Here is a 22908-nt window from a genome sequence, read left to right as displayed (position 1 = left end):
TGAAACTTTTCATTTCGTAAATATTCAGTGTGATTTAGTTATTTATCAGTGAAGTGTATTGAACTGCAGACTGGGGGGGGGGTCACCCAAGTTTTGTATTCATAGAAACAGAAACATTTCAAAGTGGCTTGTTTGGTGCATATTTTTTTCCATGTAGCCTATATAATACTTTAAAAACTCCACCTGTTACCACCAAAGCGATGCAGTGACTGTGAAAATCACTGAATAAAACTGCATTAATATTCAGCATTAATATGCAGGAATAATTTATGCATTACCATGTCATCACCTAGTTTGCGGACGCAACAGTTGGACTTAAAGAGTTTAAATCAGCTTGTGGGCGTGCGCGCACACACACACACACACACACACACACACACACACACACACACACACACAAACAAACAACTGATAAAAGCTGCTCCTCCCAAGGACTTTCACTAACAATAATGTTATTTACAAATGAACCCATGTCATGATTAAATTAAATATGCATTATGCAACTTTATGCCTTGAGTCAGCAGAGTGTAGTCCCACTCTGCTCCATGTTAGTTGGTCAAGTTCTCGTCATTCATTTTGATGAGGTATCTGATTATGTGGCATTAATTGAATTGACAAAACAGCCAGGAGGCTGATTTTAGTTTTCCTAAAAACACTAGTCCATTTCTGCCTTCCTCTAAATTGTGTCTATGAGTTTTTATATTTAGACATTTTTAATTCTTCCTCAGTTTGTTGTGCCTATCAGATGACACACTGAAGTCTCTACAGTACTGCTGAACTCTGTGGGTTCTAGTTACTCTGGCCTGATTTTCATTGTATTTCTGTTGGTAGGTGTACTGCGGCAATGCTCATTTTCAGCAATATTCTGTTTTTATCAAATTTAAGTTTTTTCTGCAGAGTATATACATATACAATTGTTAGATCAAATTTCTTTCCCTGCAGTTATTTGTATTTATGACAAAGATGTTGCCTTACCCACACTTTCCATGGATTTAAACTTGTTCTTTAGGAAAGTGTGTGCTTGTGGTTTGTGCCCCAGCACGTTTTTATGTCTGGCAACACCTCTGCGTGTCTTTTTACAGATTTCTTTAGCTCAGCCTCAGGCTGGATGCCTCGGGTAGACAGATACCTCATCAAAATGAATGACGAGAACTTGACCAACTAACATGGAGCAGAGTGGGACTACACTCTGCTGACTCAAGGCATAAAGTTGCATAATGCATATTTAATTTAATCATAACATGGGTTCATTTGTAAATAACATTATTGTTAGTGAAAGTCCTTGGGAGGAGCAGCATTTATCAGGTGTGTGTGTGTGTGTGTGTGTGTGTGTGTGTGTGTGTGTGCACAAGCTGATGTCAAATCTTTAAGTCCAACTGTTGCGTCCGCAAACTAGGTGATGACATGGTAATGCATAAATTATTCCTGCATATTAATGCAGTTTTATTCAGTGATTTTCACAGTCACTGCATTGCTTTGGTGGTAACAGGTGGAGTTTTTAAAGTATTATATAGGCTAGACACAGTTTCAGTACTAATAGTTTCAGGCTAATCCAGTTGCACTCACCTCACCTTCCATATCTCTGCACCCAACTCGTTTTCCGAGGTGAATCTATTTTAGGGGTTTTATTGTTGGTAGTTGTTATTCTTTCCTGTTCAGAAATGGAAGAGAGTACACAAGTAGTTGTTGTTGAAAAAATTATGTAGACTGCGTGTTAAGGATTTTTCAGTATAATGTAATACAGTATCCATATCTTAGCACTGTCTCCTTTTTAGTAGGGTCTATTGCAGATAAATGGAAATATTCCTCCCTGTCATCAGTATTGACAAGGTTTTCTCGAATTATATTTGAAAAGGACAGAAAACCTCCACACAGCCTACATTTTGACATGTCAAATGGCAATGTGGTGGTCAAATACCTGTATGTACATGTGCAAATCCACAACATCAAGTAATATAACATATGATATAGATGGGCCTTTTAATCTTTTCATTCGGTTTTAGGTATTAGATAGGCTAATCTGTGCTGTCTTAAAAGATTGTCTTTTCAAACGTCTAATTCATTTTTTAAAAAGCCTTCAGTATTTCATTATTAAAGTGTGTTTAGATATTTAGTTTGATGTCTGATTGGATGCTGAATATTTTGCTCTTCACATAGCACAAGTATTTTGTTCCTTTCGTCTCCTTTGTTTTGTCTTTACTGACTTTTTCAAAGGGTGCTGAAGTTGAACAACAGTTCAGTGTCAGTGGATCATCTGTACATGAGTGGCACACAGCCTTTAACAGCACAGTAGTCATGTCAGTCACAGCACCACTGTAACTAACCAGCCATTGTTGCGTGTTTCAAAAAGATCCTTGAGCGTCACATGCAGGAGATGAGATCTGACATTGTCATTGCAAATAGTCGTACAACCGAGTTAAAGCCAACCTGGGCTCGTATATTAAGAACACACAGCTGCTAAAGGTTAACCTAGCCAGTAACATTGATTCCCCCTGTCTCGATGTGTTGCGTTTAACGTTAGAATGAGACTAACTTACCCCGATGAGTATGTGTCTGTATGTCTTTTTTACTTCTAGAGGGGTTTGTGCTGTGTCACTGACTCACCCAGGTGTATTTAAAAAAGTTTGTGGAAAACAAGAAAGGCAAACGTTATTTTGTCAGAAACAGTCTTTGTCTCAGTATGTTTCTCCATGTAGTAGCGCCTGTCAAACGGCTACTCAAAAGGCCGGGCGTAACAGTTTGGCTGTATTAATACATGTATGGATCATGTGGATGGTCATTTAATTGGACAAAAGTGCCTGGAAAACCATTCCTAATCTGTCAGTAATGATGTTTTATTCTTGCTGGCAGTTGTGATGTTGCCTCCAGAAATGAGGGGTGAAGTGTCGATGAGGTCCAGGGCAGGAGGGACGGCATCATCATGTCCTGCGTCTGTCAATTGAAGGGAGTGAGACAGATGAAGGCCACTTGGAAACACAAACCTGCTTGTAAGTGATTTAAAATCACTGCAAATTTAACTTGGAATGTGTAAGATTAAACACATTCTCCCAACGATTTCTATATAGTCAGCAGTGGTTGAATAACAGCCATTACGTTGGGTGGTGCAATTAGCTAAAGGTGTTTGACCATGTGCTTAAAGTCAAGCCTAATATACTTTAGTACTATAGGGTAATGAATTTGTTCCGAAATGGACCTCGGTGGATCGGGATCTTGTTTTATTGAATAAAATAACTAATTATTTAAGGTTAGGGGACCCTGGTTTTCATGTTTACAATTATCAGTCACACTCCTTGCTTTGGCAACACATAACGTCAAAGACCCCTGATGAAGCCTCATTAGTCGGAGCAGACCACCACAATGGCTGCGTCTGTGCCACGAGTAATCACTTTTGGATTTAAAAAATGTCACGCAAGAAAGAAAAAGCAAACTCAAAAATTTCGGACAGCCAGACTACAACATCAAACTTTGTTCATCATTTGAAGACTCATTCTGATTGGCTAGTGTCTGCTCGACATGCAAATATCAGAACTGAATTGGCTGGTTCACGTTAGTGAGGTAGCTAACGTTAGTCAGTTAGTAACGATGCGTTATCAAAAAAGTGACTTGATTTGGGACTTGACTTGCTTTAACTAACTACTCGACTTGACATAACCCGTGACTTGACTTGACTTGCCCCCCAAAAAATAACTCGAGACTTGGACCAAATTACTTGTAGTCTCGCTTTGCCAGACCCTCCTCCGAAGCGCGCTGGAGTAGAGTCTGGCTACTCCACAAGCATTCGGGATGGAAGGAAAATGTGCTCTGGTTTATTGGCATTTCTTTAAACCAATCACAATCGTCTTGGGCGGTGCTAAGCACTGGAGAAAAGCCGCGGTGCCGCTGCAAAATAGGCTCGGAAGGAACTTGTTTTGGTGGAACGTGTACGTTTTTAAAAGTTGTTTTTAGTCGTGCAACAGAAAACTCAGATTGGACAGATAATCTAGCTAGCTGTCTGGATTTACCCTGCAGAGATCTGAGAAAAGGTTAACCATAGTCCTCATAAATCCACCAGAGTTTAAAATGCCAACACAAAGGAAGCCCGAAGCAACGGATATCCGGCCTAAATGAGTGAAATCTGGCAGATTTTCTGGCGGCAACTGAGCAATCCCGGACGTGGAACGTACAAGATATAGACTAAATGACTTGAGACTTACTTGGGACTTGAGCAAAGGTGACTTGGTCAAAACACTGGTTAATAATCAATAATAATAATAATTGTCAATAATTATAATCAAATTTTATAATATATATTATTCTGAAAAGTACTTTATATGTATGAGTAGTTTTTCTTTTGGTAGTTTAACTACATTTTCATTCTTCCACAATTAAATGTTTTCCTTTACATCATTTCTCAATGTTTCTCATTCATAAACTATTCCCTCCCAAATCTCAGTTCTTCACATTATTCAGGCTCAGAAGGGATGAGCCCGACACACAGAATAGCTAATACAGCTACCACCAGCTCAGAAAATAGAGGAGTAATACAAGAATCCCTGTCTTGTCATTTCTCACAGGCTTAGTCTCGCTTTTATCTTTGATGTATACTATAGCCTGGTGTGATGCAGCATTCACATCTCTTTATCCACTGTGAACCTGGGCTGACTCAGCAATTGAGCATTTCTCAGTGAAAAGATGTAGTTTTGCTAAACACAACGTGTCACTGGAACAGTCTTGCAAAGGAGGAAAATCTGGCCTCAGGGTCAGTCGCTCCGTCTCACAGGACCGTGGTGAATCAGTATCCGTATCTCCGCGGTTTGTACAATAGAAAATATTTGTAATCAGCCCATCCCGTGCCATTTTCAGATATAAAAGCTCTTTGCAACTTTTATCAGAATAAAATAATTTATATTCTCTTGACAGAAAAGCAGTTCTTTGTGATTGTCAGACAGACTGTTGTATTTTAAACTGGAATAATCTGTTTGTAATTATAAGCATTCAACACTGTGTCAAAAGTGAATGAAACAGATCAAATAGATGACTTGCTCTATTTTCTTTTCACCCCACTGGAAAAAAAGATGTTAACAGCATGTAATCACAGACATTTGATTGATTTAAATGAAAAAAGTACAAGCAAGAAGGCAAATAACAGTCATATTTACTGCAAGGTTTACACTCGGTGTAATAAAATGCTCATTTGGAATAGTTGTAAATGTCATTTTTTTATAATTTATTGTAACTCCAAACAAAAATAATTTCTACAAAAAATATTCAAATAATGTCATATAATATTGATACGTGGTCGATATCTTTTCTCTCTCTTTTAGACTTCTGATAAGTTAAATTCTGTTAAATTCTGCTTCCTGAATACTGTGTGAAGATTAAATCTCGCTAAGTGTGGCAACAATCACTCATTCCTATAACAACCATAATAGTGACTACATTTTTATAATTTGTAACCCCCAGGATATTATATAATATGTATGATCTCAGCGACTTAGTGGTTAGTGGGCACGTTAGATACAATGACTGAAGATATAATAAAAAATAAAGGAATGCAGCAGAAATAGAATAAATGTAAAATCAAGTCTCATCTTCTGAGAAGAAATGAAACCTGGTTAATATACTATGTAGGCCTCAGCAGCAGGATCAAACGCGCACCTCGCCTCCCGTCTCGTTCGTCGTGTCTCGTACTCTCACCGAGTCTGACCACACACACGCCTTGGCCGTCAGTAAAGCGGAGGCGAGATCCTTAAATCAACCAAGAAAACAAAAGAAAAGAAAAGGTCCTTGTGGGTACAACAGCCATTCCCTTAGAAGTGAAACAGTGGTGTTTTAAGTGTTTTGCTTATGCTTTTTGGTTTGATGCACATTGCTCCAGCTCTAGAATAAAGGGAACAGTGGTTGGTATCATTTTTCCCCCTTCGTCTGCATCTTTTTTTTCTCTGAGGTCGCTCCCCTTTTTTTCTTTGTCCTTCTCACACCTGAGCACACACAGTATCATAATTGTGTGTGTGTGTGTGTGTGTGTGTGTGTGTGTGTGTGTGTGTGTGTGTGTGTGTGTGTGTGTGTGTGTGTGTGTGTGTGTGTGTGTGTGTGTGTGTGTGTGTGTGTGTGTGTGTGTGTGTGTGTGTGTGTGTGTAGGTAACTGGGGCTAGTTTGTGTTGTGTGAGTGTGCGCGCTTTTGCGAGTGCTGCGGTGTGTGTTTGTCAGGTCCACGACTGGGGGCGGCCCTACCCACTCTGGGTCACCCCTCGCCTCGCGTACACACACACACACACACACACACACACACACACACACACTTCTTGGTGTGAGGGGGTTTTCGTGGCTCAGTGGGGAGTTAACGTGGCCAGCAGGTGGGCGAGCTGAGTGCAGAGCAGCAGGGTGGCTGTGGTAAGGTGCAGGGAAGAGGCGGCGTTGCAGTCCTTGCCCGCCTCGCAGCGGGAGTGTTGGCACAGTACCCCCTTAAACTCCGGAGGACAGATGCACTTCTGGCTCTGGTAGCATGTTCCTCCGTTCTGGCACAGGAGCATCTCCTCGTCACAAACGTTAGCTGAGAGTGAGAGAGAGAGAGAGAGAGAGAAGACCGGTGAGAAAAGATAAAAAGGGGCAATGTTAGAAAAAGCATGATGGGATAGAACAGGATGAGAAGAATTCAGGGCAGAAAGAACAAAGTAGAAAAGAAAAGCAGGAGGAAGGAAAGAGGCAAGATAAATTCTCCAGTCTTTGCCTCAGGGACATAAACGGGTAACACCTGCTTTTTTTGTTTTGTTTTTGCAGCCCTTTTCTCTGTCTTTCTGCACTTTCTCAGTCAAGTAAAAATCATTTGTCTCAAACAGAAAATACACTGCATGTGATATTAGTGATTGGAGGAACACATAGCATTGTTAAAATGCTCTAAAATGGCATTAGGAATAGCACAGAGGTAGTTGTACTGCACAAGATACTTGACCTAAAAATGTACTGAGAGAAAACTGAGGATCAGGCTTCCACGACAGGAAATACTTACATGAGCTAACATGTTTTATCACTCCAAAGATAATTGGCTCTGTTGCATTGGAGTATGTGAAGTAAGGTGTCAAATCTAAAACATACTATACTACTATTTACAATTATATGGAACATATTGTAGTAAACAAACCAACATTTAAAAGGCACGCATGCCTGTGGAGGTTCAATATGTGAAGGTAGGGAGGGTCTATGTGAGACTGAGGGCCCTCACTAGAAGGTATATGGTAGAGGAAGGCGATTTCCTGTAATGGGGTTAAGGAGTGACAGGGTCATCAATTAAAAGAGCAGCTGATGCCGCTAACGAGCTGCATGATCTATTCCCCTATTCGATTCCCGAAGAAAACATTGGGAGATGCACAAGCTACAGTACAACATTTGTTCATTCCTGGACTTTTAGAACCCTGTCTTGCACCCGGCGTAGTGCAAAGCCCGACGCGAGTGTCTTTGCTAGTTTAAGATCGACGCAGTTGTCAATTTCCTGTCCAGCGCCCACGTCGTTTAAATAGCAAATGCACCTGGGCCCATCTGTGCACCCATGGGTGTGCTGGTCTTACAGGGAGGTGTGTTCAGGTGCATTCTTGGCGTATTGCTGTCTTGAGGCAGCGGAAAGTGATCGCGCCATTGACCAACAAAAACCTGGTTGAAGTCAATAATGCAGCATTTCATTGTTATTTTAACAGCGCATTAGTAAAATGCGCGTTCACACTATGCTTGTTACACAAACAGGGACGCGCAACAGCACACGAGCAAAATATAAAAAATACAAATATTATAATGTGAAAAATTATTGTGTATATCTATATATTTTATATTACATGTTATTATGGTTACTGGCGCTTTCACTTCACGCACAAGCAGTTTCTTCTCCTGAAAATCTCTCCTTCCTGCTTAACAAATCCGCCATCATAATAGCAATGCGCCAAGGTACAAATGCTCCTGGCTTTTAAAGGGAATGGGAGATGACACTCTGGTCTATTGCATGTTATGCCCAAAACACACCTATGATTAATTAAGACACTTAAGCACAACCCTTTTGAACCATGTGCCTGGCGCACGGACCCTTTTTTCCGCAGTTAAACTAGCAAAAGTGGATTTGTACACGCCGTGCGCTTAGATTGTTGTGGCCCTTAGACATGAACCAACAAAAATCAGCCTCCTCATACTCACTGTAACAGCCTTGTTTCCAGTAGTATCCTGGCAGACAGTCGTCACACTTGGCCCCGGTGGCCCCATCTTTACACTGGCAGAAGCCTGTGCCGTTACACCGGTCATGAACAGAACCCATCTGGTTGCAGTTGCACTCTGAAAGAAAAGTGGAAAAGAGATTTGACCTAGAGTTGAATTAAGTTCAGCCAAATGTGCGCATTTGTATTCAGACCACAGATTTGTCTTTGGTATTGATGCCTTTCAGAACTGCAGTACTGTGCATGTAAGGGCGGAGTTTCCCAAAATGCTGCAGAGATTCAGACCTGAAATTTACGTCCTTTTCAGCCAGAATTATTTTACCACCATGCTAAGAATTGCAAAGATAATGTGATACATGTGAGGGTGTCTAGACTGAAACATTTTATTTTATATATTATTAAATATTATAAAGTTTTTTTGATCCTACAGACATTAAACAAACTGTCTCAATGTCTCTAAGAGGTTAATATTTGGCATAGGTTTCCTAAAAACACCTATCATACATCCTGCCATACTGGCAATAGACCACAGTGATTCCTCTCCCGTGTAAACAGAAAAATGAAATGACAGATGTCCTATGTCAGAAAGTACTGTATATATCAGATGTTTGGAAAACTAATCCCATCTAATTAGAACTGTACGTTCTTTTGATTACAGAATTTCTGCTTTCAAAGGCAGGTGGAATAAGTTTTTGAACATTGTGGTATTTTCAACAGTTGAGGGACATGCAGATGTTGTTGTGCTGCATAATTAAACAAACTTAAGTTCTGTCTGTTGAAATTCTTATGGTTCAAATGGCCTATAAAACACCACAAACTCACATTCAGATACACCCTGAACTCTCCCTTCCTACCAATCACAATAACTTTTGAACCGAAATTTGGCACCGAAAGATAAATAATTTTTCGATACTCATAGGATTGGAGGATTTTTTTCGGTGCCATAAAAGAAACGACGTTCGGTTCCCAGCCCTATTACAAATACATATATTTATAGAAGCGTAGTGATATCCAGATCAGTATAGAAAAAAAACTGCAGAGCTGCATATTTGCATTACATCTGTCAGTCGGTTGATGATGAACCAACGTTTCTCTTATGATTTGATGTAAGACAATAGCTCGTCTTTCAAGTGAACCCATGATCAAATTAACTCATTTATAATAAAATGTTATATACAATATTCATAAAATTGAAACAGATTACACAACCACAGCAATGCGGTTGATATCTGGGTGTTTTTGGGTCATGTGCATTAATATTGGGATTGTATGTGCGCCACTGAGAGTGAATGCGTAGCTGTGTAAAATGTGTGTGCAAATGCGTGTTTGGGATGGCATGGTCTCTTGCTCTAAAGATATGTGGTGTGAACTGATTTCTGTTGCCATGCTCGGTGTGCCAGTATGCTGGCAGATGAGCTAATGGGGCCTTATTTGTGCTGACTCCAAGGCCTGGCCCTGTGTGCGCCCCAACCGCCACGAGTTTACCCTCCAACCCCCTGCAGTCCACCTACAGATGGATCCAAATCAACACCAGATTTTCACTCCACAGCTATGCAAACAGAGTGACCTCTTATTAGGACATGTCCTTAATAAGCGTAAAAAAAGGGAAAACCTCTATGTGAATGCATACAAACAGTGTATCATTGTCCATTAAGATCTAAGAGATGCATTTGTCTACAGTATAGTCAGAAAATATAACGGTTATATGTTTTTCACTGTTTTGGCTCTGTACTCTGAAATAGAGGTTTAACCTCAGAGGTTACCCTTTCAGCTTTAAGGGTGCTTGCGGGTGTTTCCATCAGTCTTGGTTGAACAATGTTGGACTTCCAAACCTTTTTATACATAGAGTAGGAGACTCTATCTCCCCTGGCTTTCTGACCACGCTCGGAAACAAAGCAATCAGGAAAGGATAACACATTGAACATTTTAAATTAAACATCTTATTAACGTGCGCTTGTTGCCCCGTGTGCGCTGATGCACTCATCTGTTGACATTTCCGAATGCCTTGCTACAGTTGCTTAATAAAAGCGGGCTTTCCACACAAACAAACGTAGCCTACATGTGTCATTAGTATGAGAAAAAAAGAAGAGATTTTAACGTTGTGTCGGGCTCGGGTCGGACAGGAAAATGCGGCCCGATCACCACTCTAATTCACACACACATTCGTACACCAATTGTGGCAGAGCTGCCATGCAAGGTGCTGGCGTGCCATCGGGAGCAACTTGGGGTTCAGTGTCTTGCTCAAGGACATTTCGACATGCGGACAGGAGGAACTGGGGACCGATCCTTGTGGTTAAAGGACGACCCGCTCTTCCTCCTGAGCCACAGCCGCCCACAACAACAGTTGTTGCCTGTTTACAAATGTAAGTCCAATATTCACCCTTTTTTTAGCTCTGGTTTGGTCTCAACTAGGGTTGGGTACCGAAACCCGGTTCCACTATGGAACTGGTTCCTACGCAAACGGAAGTATTCGGACCGGATTAGAATGCAAATTTTGGTTCCTCATTTCGGTTCCGACTGAAATATTTTCCCTCTGTCGCTCTGGACAGCGGCAGACTCTTTTTTTTTTTTTTTTTTTTTTTTTTTCGTTCTCCCTTTTCTGCCAAGTGGCGCATGTGCCCGCTCGTGGTGTGAAGCGCGTGTCCACGCTATTCTGTGACATGCACTCTACAATCACTGCTGATAGACAGCATTTTGTACACACTCCGAAACGGACGTAAAAATAATACACTTTGTCTTTAGTCTACCGTTAGCTAGCTACCGTAAATGTAGGCTACTTTTAAAATGGCATATTTTCCCTCTGGGCTCACCAAAATGGACGTAAAAGCATATTAACCATTCAGTGACTGCACGTGATCGCTAGGAAACATGTTACACTTGCTCTGCTAGTCTATCGTTCAGGACAAGACCGTGTAGCCTGATGGTGGGGGAGGCAGGACAGCCTCCCCAAATTGTCTGCCCTTTCAAACTCCTACCTGTGTGTGTACAGGCCTCTTGGACACTGTCTGAGAGAGTTTTCTCCTGTGCAGGACATGCCATAAGTCAGGAGAGGTGTAGTATCTTGCCAGAGAATGCAAATATAGTCATTTTTCTGCAAAAGAACTGCTAAAGTTTGAAGCTGGTTGGCATACCAACTCAACATTTATTTTGTTGTTACTTGTTAAAAGTGTAACTGTTATTTGTTAAATTATTACTATATTATATTATTATACTATATTACTATAATAATTATAGTAGTTGTGTGTTAGGTGACTTAGGTTTACTTATTATATATTTAAGTACTTTAAAACGTTAATATATTGTTCAATTTAAATCATTTTCAATTTTTAAAAAAACTCTATAAAAAAGCCTTTCTTTTATGTCATTTTTCAGTTTTTCAGGAATCTGTTTAGGAATTGTTTTAAAAGTACCGGTTCGGCATCGGAATCGTAAAAATCCAAATGGTACCCAACCCTAGTCTCAACCAACTCCTGAAGGAAATTTCTGGCTCTTTAGCTGCTAAACACTTTACTTTGTTTACCAGGTGGTCGCTAACTGTGTGTCTGCTGTGAAGTCCTGCAGGTAATGTGATGGAAAAACTGTGATGTTTTTAGGTTGTTTTTTTTGGCTGAAAACAGCTGCATGTACTGTGGACTCTGCTATGCTGATGAGAGCAGTAAGAGTGAACCACAAATTCATTTCAAACTCTGTTACAGAGCCAACACAACTAAATGTGTTCTCTAAAAGTGTCAGGAGAACACATTTGATATTTTTTTACTGTATGCATTTATTAAAATTTTCATGACTAGTCTACCTTGTTGTGGCAATCATCACTTTAAAAAAAAAACATCAGAGTAGTTGATTGAATTTTAAAAGCAGTAACAACAGCATCTCCTGTCCCAAACGTGTGTGGCACACACACACACACACACACACACACACACACACACATACACACACACACACACCTTCACTGTCCCACTCCACACACCCCCTCTGTCCCCCTGCAGACTGACCGATGCAGACGCTCTCATCATCCAGTTCGGCAGAGGCGTTGCGGAAGTATCCCAGTCTGCAGTGTTGGCAGTTCTGGCCCCTGGTGTTGTGCTTGCAGCTGACGCATGTGACAATGTTCAGGTAGTCGATGTAGCTGCAGCGGTTGGAGTGGCCATAGCACTCACAGTCTGAAAGAAAAGACCGATCTTTAAGTTTCTTTTGCTAGAGGAGGATGGATGCACATGTTGGGAGAGGATAGTATCCTTTTAAAGTCTTCTAATGGAATTCTTCAGCGACAGTAGAAAATGATAAATGACTTGCACTGAGAGATATGTCTGACTGTTTTAGTTTTAGACGTCAGTGAACAAATGAATGACTCTGAGGGGGTTTTATGACTTGCCTTTCTGACTCTATATTGGTTCAATAAAGACAGACCACTCCCTCTCCATTACTAGACTCAGGTCTGCTGAGTCTGCTTCACTGGGCTGCACTGATTACTGATGGGAATTTGTGTGTGTGTGTGTGTGTGTGTGTGTGTGTGTGTGTGTGTGTGTGTGTGTGTGTGTGTGTGTGTGTGTGTGTGTGTGTGTGTGTGTGTGTGTGTGTGTGTGTGTGTGTGTGTGTGTGTGTGTGTGTGTGTGTGTGTGTGTGTGTGTAGGCGTGTGTGTAGGCGTGTGAGTGCAGGCATGTTAATTGTGTCTGGGAATTTAATTGCATTACCGTATGAGTAGATTATAAGCTACAGAATCCTAACCAAGGGAGTTTGAGGTGAGCGATACAGTACAGTAGGTATTTTCAGACTACACCTGACACCATGAAATCGGTCTGACACCACTTAACATGATAGAAAACCTCCACTGTTTCTCCTCCCTTTTCACTGTTGGTTCTTCATTTACAGTCTTAAATTCCCTTTCATAAAGCGCTGCACAATCAGAGCTCTTAATTAAATTTTCTCTTTGTAATTCATAAAATGATCTAAGAGGATTTGATTGCAGGTTTTGCTCTACATGCTCGTACGCTTTATAAATTAAGACTTCTTCCATATTTCATACCCTAAGAGCAGAGCAACAAAAAAAGATGCTGTGGAGAATGGTGTAAGACCTTTTGTGTAATTTTTTTCACAGAGGGAGTAATGAAAGCCTGATATAATTTACAGTAAGATCTGCAGCAAGTGTTGCTCTACATTCTCACTACGACTATCTTGGCTGAGGCTGGTACCTAATTAAGGTTTTATTAAGCTTTAGAAGTTGGCTGCAATAGTGTGCTGCAAGGCATCACTGTCCTCTAAAGAGGCGTTTACCAGGCATGTTTATGCAAATACACATTTAAATTCACATTAAAAAGTCGGAGTTTAGCTGTTTAATCAGCCGTCACATTATTATTTTATTATTGTTTGGTTGATGATGCCAGCTGAAATATTAATGAGCTGGTTTAAAAGGAAGCCAGTGAGAGCAGCGCCATAAAGTGCCTCTCTCAGCACTGAGGAAGCCATGCTAGCGGTGGGGGAAGAACTGCCTAATTAAATATAAATGGCCAATTACTCCACAGACAGAGAGGCAATGGGACATTGTTCCACAAATTAACGTTACGAGTCAAGATGCTGCTTTATTGGTGTTTATCAATTGTGAATTGTTAACGATGAAAGACAGTTGCAATGAGAGTAAGTAAGAGAGCTGCCTGCATCAAAGAGTCTCTGAGGTTGAAGGAATATTTATTTATATAAACATACTTTGCTAACAAGCATCCTTTCTTGAAATCAATAAATCAGAATGTCAATGTTGGCAATTGTTTGATGGTTTAAAATGAAATACTTACCTTGATTATGCACATAAAGCGAATGCAACCAAGAGGGAGTTGCATACGGAAAGAATGAGCAAAATGAAAAACATAAGACATGCAACGAAAGGGATTTTTCCACAGGTTGTCTGCTTCACAAACAGCATCCACACTTAAGTCCAATGACAGAAAAAGTTTACAATCCACTGATCTGAACCAAAGAATCCAATCCTGCCTGTATCTTCAGACCAGGTGCTGATCATGTTGGTCTCTTACCTCTGAAATCATCGTATATGATCCCAAACAACTGTCTGGCCTGGGGCTCTCCTGAGATCAAGAGTTTCAGAAGCCCTTGAGGGATGAAGGAATCTTTGTTTAAGATTTGTTTCCACATCATTCACTGTGCTACAGTCATCTAAAGCACTATACCTTCACACAGCTGGAGCAGGTATAGGTGAGCATCAGTACTACAGAGAGGTCTCATGGATTAGGTGGATGGGGTTCCCACTAGATTCTACCTGAAAGAAGGGGATTGCTTTAAAGCGGACTCAGTATTTACCTAGTGCAGTGTTTCTTAACTGGTTGGACAGAACCCAAAAGTTACCCTCAAGATGTTATGAGTCTTTATGCAAGAAACTACTGTAGTGCTGCATTTGACATCTTAATATTTTGGATAATTTGTCATTTCTGTGGTGGACTAGAAACTGACATGGCTTCTGTTTTCAAAACGCTCCTTTTCAAAACACTCCAAAAAGATTCACTTGAAGTTTACTCTTGCCCTTGGAAACTCACCACAATGGACTTTGTGGTGGGATAAGTAGCTGTTCTTGAGCTTTTGATCGTATCACACAATCTTCTTGAAGATTGTGTGATACGATCATTTGTGGTCAGGTTGTTTTGAAACTGCTGTTTTTTAAGGCCAAGAATAAACTCTCAATCTCAACTTTTGAGCCAAAATGGATGAGAAGTCCTTAAAGGAAAAGAAATGGGAATTGTTACATCTACACTTTCATGACAACTGGGCAAACTCCATCTGCTGAAGAAGATTGTGTGATAGTTTTTAAAACTGAAATCAAAAACATGTTGTGGGAAACATTTGGCATGGTTTGTCTTGAAGACACTCCAAGTCCTTATTTTGTTATTTTTTTGAAAAAGCAAATAGAACTATTCAACTCTGTAACCACGATGAATACGATGAATAAAAAATGTCAGTTTGGAGATTAAACCAAGAAAATGATGACCCAACTGTGGGCTCAAATGACCTTTTTAATGTCGCTATAAATTGAACTGAATAAATGTAATTCTGTGTCACCTATTAACCTAATCATGATAAATGTTGGGTCCCAATGTGCAACCATTTATGAATCACTGTGCTATTATATAACACATGTTCAAATTCTACCTTTCCGTTTCTCTCTTTCTTGTCTCTCTTCATCCTCTATCCCTGAAGTGTGTTTTGGGGTCTCATGACTCCCTCTTTCCCACTCAGGTTTGTGGTGCACTACAAAGGAGCAAATCAATCTGTATTGACGTTGCACAATTATCTCAGGCTGTTTCACCATACGCGAAAGAACAACTACAGACAAGACAACAACATCCAATGATTTGTGAGAAACCTTTGCTAATATAGATCTCATTCACATACTGTATAATGTAATTGACTTAAGAAATAAGGTTAGATGCTTATGGGTATTTAGAACGTTAAATATCTTTTTATTTTAAAAGTATCATCCAAATGCTCTTACTATGATTTAAAAGAATTTTAACAAATTAATCTGAATGCAGCATTGTTTATTTTAACAGCATTTTCACTGTCAAATTCATCTTCCTTGTCTAGTTAACCCATTTTTCCACACTTGATCCTGCTGTCTGTTTTTTGTTTCTTGCCCTACAGTGTCAGTCATCACCATATAAAAATATGGCGCGACAGTTGGTACCAAATTAAGATTTTGCCTTATAGCATATGTTGACTGACAGGGTGTCATGTAGTTAGAGATGAATTAAGATCCATTTGTTGTTTCCAGTTTCTGTTTTTCACTGTGAGCTGCCAGGTTTAACTTGACAGTTTATCTACTGCATATTTACTGCAACCTAAATAATTTACTGTAAATCGACAAGAACATTGCCACCACTACATGTAAAAGAGATGCCTCTTTTTTTTACCTTTTCTTTCTTTATGCTGCTCCTCTCCATACCCAGATGAGGTTGTTTTGTGTCCATGAGTCTCATGTAAGTGTCCCATAAAATGATGGGAGACTGACGCACCACAATCATCATTAACGTAAGTAAAAATACGATGTCAATTTTATTAAAAGGTTGCCACCACTATATATAAAAGAGATACCTTCTCTGTGCCCAGATGTGGTTGTTTGGTGCCCATGAGTCTCATGTCCGTGTCCCTTAGACTTGGGCAGTGGGAAACTGTCACACCACAATTATCATAAACGTGACGACCAAAAGCATTATATGAGGAACATTTTGTGTGCTCTTTTCCTCGGCAAACTATATAAATAAACAATGTCTATCCTTTTTTTTTTTTTTTTTTTTTTTTTTTTTTTTTTTCTTCTCCGGTCCTTTTCTTGCTCTTATCTTGAGTCTCAGACAAAAATCTCACCAATGTTGATGCTGAATATAGGTTTTTACTCCATAGCCTAAGTTTACCAACAGGCTACTTCTATTGCTGAACAGACAGAAATACATGAACTAAGATGAATTTTTGCTGTTCATAGTGGCCCCTTTTAACACTTGTTAAACTGCTAAACTTGAGTTGCCAAGTTTAGCATGTTGGGAAAGTTGATCTACTACTGCACAAAAGGTAAACTACAGCATGTAAATCTACTAAAATAAAACTACAGGAACATTGCAACGCTACATAAAAAATAAATACCTTTCCTTTCTGCTTTTCTTTCTTCCTCCCTGTGCCTAGATGATGTTTTGTGGCCGTGAGTCTCGTGCACGTTTCCCTCAGGCTTGTGGGAGACTGACACACAACATTTTCCATTGACATAGTAAGCAAACATTTTGATACATTTCTGTTGTCTAATTTCCAGTGTAAGTTGCCAAGTTTACCTAATTGTGAAAGTTGATCTACGGCATATTTCCACCTCTAGAAATAATTACAGTTAGGTGGGGAAAAAGCACAGGAAAAAGCACACCTTGATAAATGCTGTCTGCAAAACATACTGTAAGTCTATTTAAAACTGAAACTATCTTTGCTTATTAACAGGTGCTTCCTGGGCATCAATCCTGAAAGAGGCTCAAAGACCAAGAAGCGGACAACAATGAACCCTCATGTGAGCACCCTTTTGAGGAAACTTATTGACTTTGAGTGGGCATCATAGTTTTTTTTTGCAGCGGTAGTTGTCAGGCTCAGTTTTGAGTAGCCTTGTTCTTTTTGTAATTTTTCAAGACACCTTTGCACTACAAGATTTTTACACAATGCTGTTGCGTGTGGACTCATTATAATGTTTGAGACTGAGAGGAGCGCCTGACCCCTTTACAACTTTCCTTTATCGCTCTCTCCTCGCTCTCTTTATCTTGCCATGAAGGCCTCATTCCCATCCTGTCCATTACTGTTATTGTGACACAGCTAGTTGAATTGTGAGACAGGTAGTTGAATTGCAAGTTTGCACAATTTCTCTGCATTTTCTGCATTTTAAGATGGCTTTTATGACTAGGAAGTTGAATTTCTTGAACTCTTGAAGTTCATGGCATCTGCTGTACATTGAAAAATATTTATTTGTTAATAAATATGCCATTGGGATAACGTTGACTTTACCTCAGAGTTGTTTGTTGGGGGGAGGGGTTAATTGTACAATGATTGTAAATTCACAGTAAATGGAAGCTTCATCTGCATTAGTTTTACAGTAAGTTACTGGACAATTTTAGCATGACTTCCACAGTATACATTGTAAATTCACAGTAAATTATTGTCAACTTGTACATTACTTTCAAAGTACACACTGTAAAAGTACAGGGCTTTGTTGTAGTGATGTACAGCAAAAGATTTTAATTCCCCAGTAATGTACTGTAATATCAAAGTAATTGCTTTGTCATTGAAGCTGTGAAGTTACAGTATACAGTTGTACTTTTACAGCAATGCATTGTAATATCACAGATATAAAAATACAGTAAATTGCTGTGAGTATATTTCACAGTATATTGCTGTAATCCTTACTGTGAAAGTCATGCAAAATGTATCCAATTATTTATTGTAAATTCACAACGAAAAATTTTGCAGTGTACAACCACTACAGCATGTACAAAAGATATACCTTTGCTTTCAGATTTTCTTTCCTCCCCGTGCTCCGATAAGGTTGTTTTGTGGCCATGAGTGTCATGTTCGTAGCCATGAATCTCATGTACGGGTCCGTGAGTCTCTTGTATGTGGCTTTGAGTCTCTTTTACGTGGCCATGAATCTCTTGTATATGGCCATGAGTCTCTTTAATGTGTCCTTGAATCTCTTGTACGTGGCCATGAGTCACATATACATGACCATGAGTCTCTTTTACGCGGCTGTGAGTCTCTTGTATATGGCCATGAGTCTCTTGTACGTGTCCTTGAGTCTCTTGTACGTGGCCATGAGTCTCTTGTACGTGTCCATGAGTCTCTTGTACGTGTCCTTGAGTCTCTTGTACGTGGCCATGAGTCTCTTGTACGTGTCCTTGAGTCTCTTGTACGTGTCCTTGAGTCTCTTGTACGTGGCCATGAGTCTCTTGTACGTGGCCATGAGTCTCTTGTACGTGTCCTTGAGTCTCTTGTACGTGGCCATGAGTCTCTGGTATGTAGCCCTGAGTCTCTTGTACGCGGCCATGAGTCTCTTGTACGTGGCCATGAGTCTCTTGTACGTGGCCATGAGTCTCTTGTACGTGGCCATGAGTCTCTTGTACGTGGCTATGAGTTTCTTTTACGTGGCTATGAGTTTCTTGTATGCGGCCATGAGTCTCTTGTACATGGCTATGAGTTTCTTGTACAGGTCCGTGAGTCTCTTTTACGTGGCCGTGAGTTTCTTTTACGCTGCCATGAGTCTCTTGTACGTGGCCATGAGCCTCTTGAACGTGGCCATGAGTCTCTTGTACGTGCCCGTGAGTCTCTTTTACGCTGCCATGAATCTCTTGTATATGGCCATGAGCCTCTTGAACGTGGTCATGAGTCTCTTGTACAGGTCTGTGAGTCTCTTGTACGTGTCCGTGAGTCTCTTGTTTGTGGCCATGAGCCTCTTGTATGTGTCCATGAATCTCTTGTATATGGCCATGAGCCTCTTGAACGTGGCCATGAGTCTCTTGTACAGGTCCGTGAGTCTCTTGTACGTGGCCATGAGTCTCTTGTACGTGGCCATGAGTCTCTTGTACGTGGCCATGAGTCTCTTGTACAGGTCCGTGAGTCTCTTGTACGTGGCCGTGAGTCTCTTGTACGTGGCCGTGAGTCTCTTGTTTGTGGCCATGAGCCTCTTGTATGTGTCCATGAATCTCTTGTATATGGCCATGAGCCTCTTGTACAGGTCCGTGAGTCTCTTGTACGTGGCCATGAGTCTCTTGTTTGTGGCCATGAGTCTCTTGTACATGCTCATGAATCTCATGTCTGTGTTCCTTAGATGTGTGGAAAACTGAAACACCACAATTGAAATACCAAGCAAAAACACCTTATGAGGTAATTTTTTGTTTTGTTTTTTATCCTGTCTTCTTTGCAACCTAAACAACAAATAAACCCTATCCATCTTTTAAACATATTTCTCTCATCTTCAACTTTTCTTTCAGTCACTTGATAACAAATTTAGATATAGCAGTATTAACTTGAGTTCACTGATATTATGCTATTATGTCACTGAAGAGACACATTTAGATCGTTGTTTTGAGTTTCCAGTGGCCAAAAACAGTGAAAGTTTATCTACTGCATATTTCCACCTCTCCAATTATCTAGTTAGCTACAACCACTACAGTATATACAAACGAGATACCTTCCCCGTGTCCAGATGAGGTTGTTTTGTGGCCATGACTCTCATGTCTGTTTTCCTCAGAATTGTGGGAGACTGAAACACCACCATTTTTTATTAAAATAAGAAGCAAAAATCTAGATAAAATCTTTGTTTCTAATTCTCAGAGGCCATTTTTCGCTGCAAGTTGCCAAGATTAAATTGTGGTTAATGTTTGTCTACTGCATATTTTCATCACTACAGGTACACTACAGTATATTCAACTACAATACAATTGCTAATACTACATACTGTATATAAAAGATACCTTTCCCGAGCCCGGATGAAGTTGTTGATGAGGTTGTTGTTTTGTGGCCATGAGTCTCATGTCCATGTCTTTCCGACTTGTGGGAGACTGAAACACCACAATCATCATTGACTTAAGTTTAGCCTTTCTACTGCAGATTTCCATCACTACAGGCAAACTACAATATACTTGCTGCCACTACATGCAAGATATACCTGTCATTTCAGCTTTTCTTTCTTTATGCTCCTCCTTTTCCCTTTCCGCCCCGTGCTCAGATGAGGTTGTTGTTTTGTGGCCGTGAGTCTCATGTATGTGTCCCTCAGACATGTGGGGGACTGACACACCACAATCATCACTGACATAACAAGCAAATATATGAGGTTTTTTTTTTTATATGTAAAGACTGCCACTACTACATAAAAAAGATATACCTTTCCTTTCAGCTTTTCTTTCCTTCTCCTCCCATTTCTCCTCATGCCCAGATGAGGTTGTGGTTTTGTAGCCATGTGTCTCATGTACTTGTCTCTCAGACTTGTGCGGCACTGAAACACCACAATCGTCATTGACATAAGCAAAGCCAGCAAGCAAGCACAAATTTAGACACATTCCTGCCCATTTCTTTTTGTCAGTCAAAATTAACGTTGCAAGTTTATCTACTGCATATTTACACCACTACAGGTTAAGTACAGTTAGCCACAGCTATCGCTACAGTATATATAAGGATATACCTTTATGCTCCTCCACCCGTTTCTGCCCCTGCTCAGATGAGGTTGGTGTTTTGTGTCCATCAGTCTCATGTACGTGGCCATGAGTCTCTTGTACGTGGCCATGAGTCTCTTGTACGTGGCCATGAGTCTCTTGTACGTGGCCATGAGTCTCTTGTACGTGGCCATGAGTCTCTTGTACGTGGCCATGAGTCTCTTGTACATGGCCATGAGTCTCTTGTGCGTGGCCATGAGTCAGCACGTGGCCCTCAGATGTGTGGGAAACTGAAACACCACAGTTGTTATTCAAATGTAAAAACATATTTGCAATCAGCCAAACGGCCAATAAACCATATTCATTTTGGAAACATTCTCCAGTATTTTTCCTTTTCTTGCCATTCTGCTTCAGTCACTCAATACCAAATTTAGATTCAGCTGTGTAACATAAGTTAACCAATGGGCTATCATGCCACTAAAGAGACAAATTCAGATGCATTTTCTTTCGGTTTACTGCACACCAAGTCAACTTCTAAATGTAAATCTACAAGAACATTGCTATCACTACATACAAGAGAGAACATTTTTTCTTTCAGCTTTGTCTTTCCTCCCCATGATGAGGATGTTGTTTTGTGGCCATGAGTCTCATGTACATGCTCCTTAAAAATTGTGGGAGACTGACACACCATAATTGTCATTGAGATAACATAATTTTTTGTTACAATTAAAGACGAGATCCATCTCTACTTTTTTAGCTATTCTTTCCTCCCCGTGTCCAGATGAGGTTGTTGTTGTTTTGTGACCATGAGTCTAATGTACCTGCTCCTCACACTTGTTGGGGACTAAAACAAAATTTGTTTAAACAATATCAAGCAAAAATGTTAATGCATTTCTGCTTTTTCCTGTTTTCAGGGATGAGTTGCAAAATTTAGCTTGTGAGGAAAATTTATCTACTGCATATTTACTGCACAACAAGTTTACTACAGTATGTAAATCTTGAAGAACATTGCCTCCGCTACATATAAAAGAGATACCGTTCCTTTCAGCTTTTATTTCGTTATGCTCCTCACGCTCCCTTTACTCCCTGTGCTAAGATGAGGTTGTTGTTTTGTGGCCATGAGCCTCATGTACGTGCCCCTTAGACTTGTGGAAGACTGAAACTATGCAGTATATATATATATTGTTTTTAGGGGACCATGTTTGCTGTGAGCTGCCAAGTTAAACTTTTGAAAGTTTATCTACTGTATATTTCCATCACTACAGGTACACTACAGTATGTAAAACTACAAGAGCATTGCTACCATTACATATAAAAGAGATACCTTTCCCTTCCGCTTTTGTTTCCTCCCAGTGCTCAGATGAGGTTGTTGTTTTGTGGCCATGACGCTCATGTATGTGTTCCTCAGACTTGTGGGGGCCTGACACACCACAATTGTCATTGACATAACATGCAAAAACATTCAGTGGTATAAAACTGTATGTGCTCTTTTCTCAGCAACGCACCCTGAACAATATACATTCTGTATCCATTTTTACTTCATCCTACTGTCAGTCAGATAAAAATATGACACCACTATTGGTGCCAAAATTATGATTCTAGCTCTATAGCTTATGTTGAGTGACAGACTATCATGTCAGTGAAGAGATGAATTTAGATAAGTTTCTGCTGTTTAAAATTTTTAAGGTCCCAGTTTTCACTGTGAGCGGTCAAGTTTCACATAAATTTCATAATAAAAGTTTATTTACTGGATATTTACCATGCCAAAAGTAAACTACAGTGTATATACATCCACAAGACATTGCCACTACTACATATAAAATAATACCTGTCTTTTCAGTCATTCTTTCTTTCTCCTCTTTCTCCTCCTCCTCGTGCCAAGATGAGGATGTTGTTTTGTGGCCATGAGTATCATTTACGTGTCCCTCAGACTTGTGGGAGACTTGACACATCACAATCGTTAACAACAAGAACAGACATCGTATTAAGTATTTCACATGGTCTTTCCTAAGCACCCTGAACTTTATAATTGGGTTAATACTGCAGTGGGTAAAGATTACTGATA

The 22908-nt window shown here is 40.0% G+C and overlaps 1 protein-coding gene and 1 long non-coding RNA gene across 2 annotated transcripts in view; one reads left to right on the top strand and one right to left on the bottom strand.

Moving 5' to 3' along the window:
• Positions 1 to 17439, top strand: part of LOC114570863 (uncharacterized) — a 19038-nt gene extending 1599 nt beyond the window's left edge. Inside the window, exons 2-6 of the long non-coding RNA XR_003694593.1 lie at positions 2851 to 2987; positions 15415 to 16206; positions 16614 to 16740; positions 16852 to 16933; positions 17152 to 17439. This is a non-coding gene — a long non-coding RNA (uncharacterized LOC114570863). The remainder of the gene's footprint in view (positions 1 to 2850; positions 2988 to 15414; positions 16207 to 16613; positions 16741 to 16851; positions 16934 to 17151) is intronic.
• Positions 6136 to 22908, bottom strand: part of ntng2b (netrin g2b) — a 68813-nt gene continuing 52040 nt past the window's right edge. Inside the window, exons 6-8 of the mRNA XM_028601460.1 lie at positions 12170 to 12337; positions 8158 to 8292; positions 6136 to 6532 (exon numbers count right to left, since the gene is read on the bottom strand). Coding sequence (XP_028457261.1) covers positions 6309 to 6532; positions 8158 to 8292; positions 12170 to 12337 — 527 coding nt within the window. The 3' untranslated portion in view covers positions 6136 to 6308. The remainder of the gene's footprint in view (positions 6533 to 8157; positions 8293 to 12169; positions 12338 to 22908) is intronic.

This window comes from Perca flavescens, chromosome 16 (assembly GCF_004354835.1).
Source record: "Perca flavescens isolate YP-PL-M2 chromosome 16, PFLA_1.0, whole genome shotgun sequence".
NCBI classification, from domain to species: domain Eukaryota; kingdom Metazoa; phylum Chordata; class Actinopteri; order Perciformes; family Percidae; genus Perca; species Perca flavescens.
Note: the sequence above shows the minus strand (reverse complement) of the source record. Positions and strands in the feature narration are given on the sequence as shown.